The sequence below is a fragment of the Mesoplodon mirus genome (genome assembly GCF_964341445.2).
Source record: "Mesoplodon mirus genome assembly, chromosome: 18".
Classification (NCBI taxonomy): domain Eukaryota; kingdom Metazoa; phylum Chordata; class Mammalia; order Artiodactyla; family Ziphiidae; genus Mesoplodon; species Mesoplodon mirus.
In genome coordinates this window covers 66,929,390-66,932,230 of record NC_138994.1, presented here as the reverse complement: position 1 = coordinate 66,932,230, position 2,841 = coordinate 66,929,390, and the positions used below count along the sequence as shown (strand labels likewise).

General features: G+C 38.9%; 1 protein-coding gene across 1 annotated transcript; it reads right to left on the bottom strand.

The window, feature by feature from the left end:
* Nucleotides 1-237: 237 nt before the first annotated feature.
* On the bottom strand, nt 238-1,854 carry LOC309793708 (phospholipid-transporting ATPase VD-like). The gene has a single exon (XM_082604404.1). The coding sequence runs from the start codon at nt 1,703-1,705 to the stop codon at nt 239-241; it is 1,467 nt and encodes a 488-aa protein (XP_082460530.1). The 5' UTR covers nt 1,706-1,854; the 3' UTR covers nt 238.
* Between the last annotated feature and the right edge of the window lie 987 nt (nt 1,855-2,841).

The following is a 2,841-nucleotide window of genomic DNA, read 5'->3' as shown; positions in this document are numbered from 1 at the left end:
TGTCACCAAATCCAACCCCCAACCTTCCACGACTACTGGTAATTTACTTTCCTTTTAGAGAAACCATGGCAAAAAAAAAAAGGAAAGAAAAGAAACCATGGAAGTAGACTTTGACTTTGACCCACTAACTCCTGACCTACTAACTTCTGACCTAACTTTTAAAGGGACAACAATGAAACAATGCACATTTAGAAGAGTTAAGTACTCAATGATTAAACATAGCACTTCTGTGCCAGAATTACCAAATCATTAAGTGGGTGCAAAAATGACCAATCTTAAGGCTGGTTTTCATAGAAACCCCACACTCACCATTTTCTTCATGGCAGTAATCAAAGCCTGCCACACTACATCTTCGAAAAACCATCTTATTCTCAGTCAGGGTTCCTGTTTTATCAGAAAAGAGGTACTGAATCTGTCCAAGATCCTCTGTGATGTTCAGGGCTCGGCACTGAACAGTAGAATCCATTTTCTCATTGTAGAAATCCACATCGCTTTGAATAAAATATATTTGTCCAAGCTTCACAATTTCAATGGAAACATAGAGAGAAATGGGAATCAAAACCTGTAACAAAATGATCATGGTCCAAAACATATAGAATCCTCCCAACACTGGTGATATGACATGTCCATCAGGCTCAGGGATGTTAAAAAAGGGTACGTTTTCATATCTGCTCAACCAGATTCCATGACCCAATGCACCAGTTAAACACATTATAACCAACAGTAGGACACAGCAGAGGACATCTGTATTTGCTCTTCTTTCTAAGTTGCTGCGTTTATACCTTGGTCCGCTGTTGTTCAGCATTGCTTTGGTTTCATGGCCTGCATAAACTACAATGCCCATGACAGCCTCTGTGTTTCTAATGGTGCATCCTCTAAGTAATAAATTCTCTTTACTGAGACCCACACGTTCTTTGTTGGAATGTTCTAGGAAGCCTCGGAATCTGTTGAGGTCATTGTTTGGACTTTCACATTCTATCCTACTGGAGAATATCTCAGGATCAACTTCAGAGTCCTGCTCTGCGTATCCCCGAACCACCTGCCTCTGTTTTAAATTGCTCTCTCCATCAAGACCGGAAGTCTCAATGTGACAGATTCCATCTGGATCAGTGGAAAAGAGTAAAACCATATCTGCAGGAATGACCTCATTACAGGAAAGGCGAATAAAGTCCCCAACAGTAACATCTTTCCAGCATCTGTCGACATATTTTTTCTCTTTCCTACTGTAAACTTTAGTTACTAAGTTGTTGATCTGTTTGTCAAGTTTGTATTTTTGGTAATCTTCCAAGCCATCTTTAATTGCAATAATTGTAAGGACAACCACCAGAGGCAGCATCGTAATTTCCTTTTGGAAGGCTTCTACCAAAGGCACCCAGTTCAGGACAACTAGAAACAGGAAGTATAAATTGGCGACTCTGTGAAATTGTTCAAATAAATTTCTTGGCACAAAATTCAAAAGCGTGTACTTCGTTGTCCGTATTCTGTTATTCACGTAGGTTCCAGAAAACTTTTCATACTCGTCCTTGAAGGGCTGGAGGTGGGGAACAACAACCCGGTGCTTTCCTGCTAGTCTGGGGGTCTGGGAGGACTTGCCCCTGCAGGCAAGCAAAGAGGAATAGCTGTATGGCCTCTCATGATCGTCCCTGTTTTCACCGCCAGTCAGCCGCTGCCAGTGATATCTAGCCCATTGAAGAGGCTCAGTCATGTCCAAATGCGGTGAGATCCAGGTTGTGTAGGTAATCAATTCCTCTCTGGGCACACATCACAGCATGATGATCACAAGTCCCAAGATGCAAGAGAAGAACCAAGCACAAATCCGGAGAATGGAGGCGGGTTATGCTTCTATGCCAGCCATTTGACTATGATTTTGGGGTCTGGTAAATCCAAAATCCACAAAGTAGGTCGGCAGGCTGGAGACGCAGGGAAGAGTGGAGGGTGCAGCTTGAGTCCAAAGGGAGTCTGCCTCTGGAACTCTCCTTGAAGGTATATTTTTATACATATACACATTTAGGATTATTTTGTCTCCATGATGAATTGACTGTTTCAGCATTATGAAATGCTTACATTTACTTCTGGAAATACTTCATGTTTAACAGCTATTTTCTCAGATATTAATAAAGACACTCTTTTTTTATAATTAGTGTTTTCATGACAATATTTTCCTATCTTTTTAAGATATCTGTGATGTTATATATAATGACTATCTTTTGGAAACAGCATATAATTAGTTGGGTCTTGTTTTGTTATAAAATCTGATAATCTCTGCCTTTTAATTAGACAATTTTATATATTTAAAAGTAATATAACTAGTTTGTGGTTGACTATAAGACTACTGTCTTGCTAATTGTTTTCTATTTGAACTATTTCTGTTCTTTGTTCCATGTTTCCTCCTTTCCTGCTTTGTCTTTGACTGTGTGACTTTATTTCATGTTCTATTTTATCTTCCTGATTTACTTTTTTGTTCCTGTTTGCTCTAGAGATGACAATATATTACTTTAAATTATCACTGTCTACTACAAATTAATATCATTTCACTAACAACTTGTGACTATTACAACAGTATAATTAAATTTAACATCTCCACACCATCTTTTGTGCTACTTTGAAATACATTTACTTTATACATGTTTTAAATCCGAGTACATTATTATTTTCACTTTAAATAAGTGTCCCTGGGGAACCTTCAAGATGGCAGAGGAGTAAGATGTGGAGCTCACCTTCTCACCACAAATACATCAAAAATACATCTACATGTGGAATAACTCCCACAGAACATCTACTGAGCACTGGCAGAAGACCTCAGACTTCCAAAAAGGCAAGAAAATCTCCATGTAACTGGTT

Excerpts from the sequence above, each read along its gene's own strand:
- LOC309793708 (XM_082604404.1), bottom strand. The coding sequence starts at position 1,705 with ATGACTGAGCCTCTTCAATGGGCTAGATATCACTGGCAGCGGCTGACT.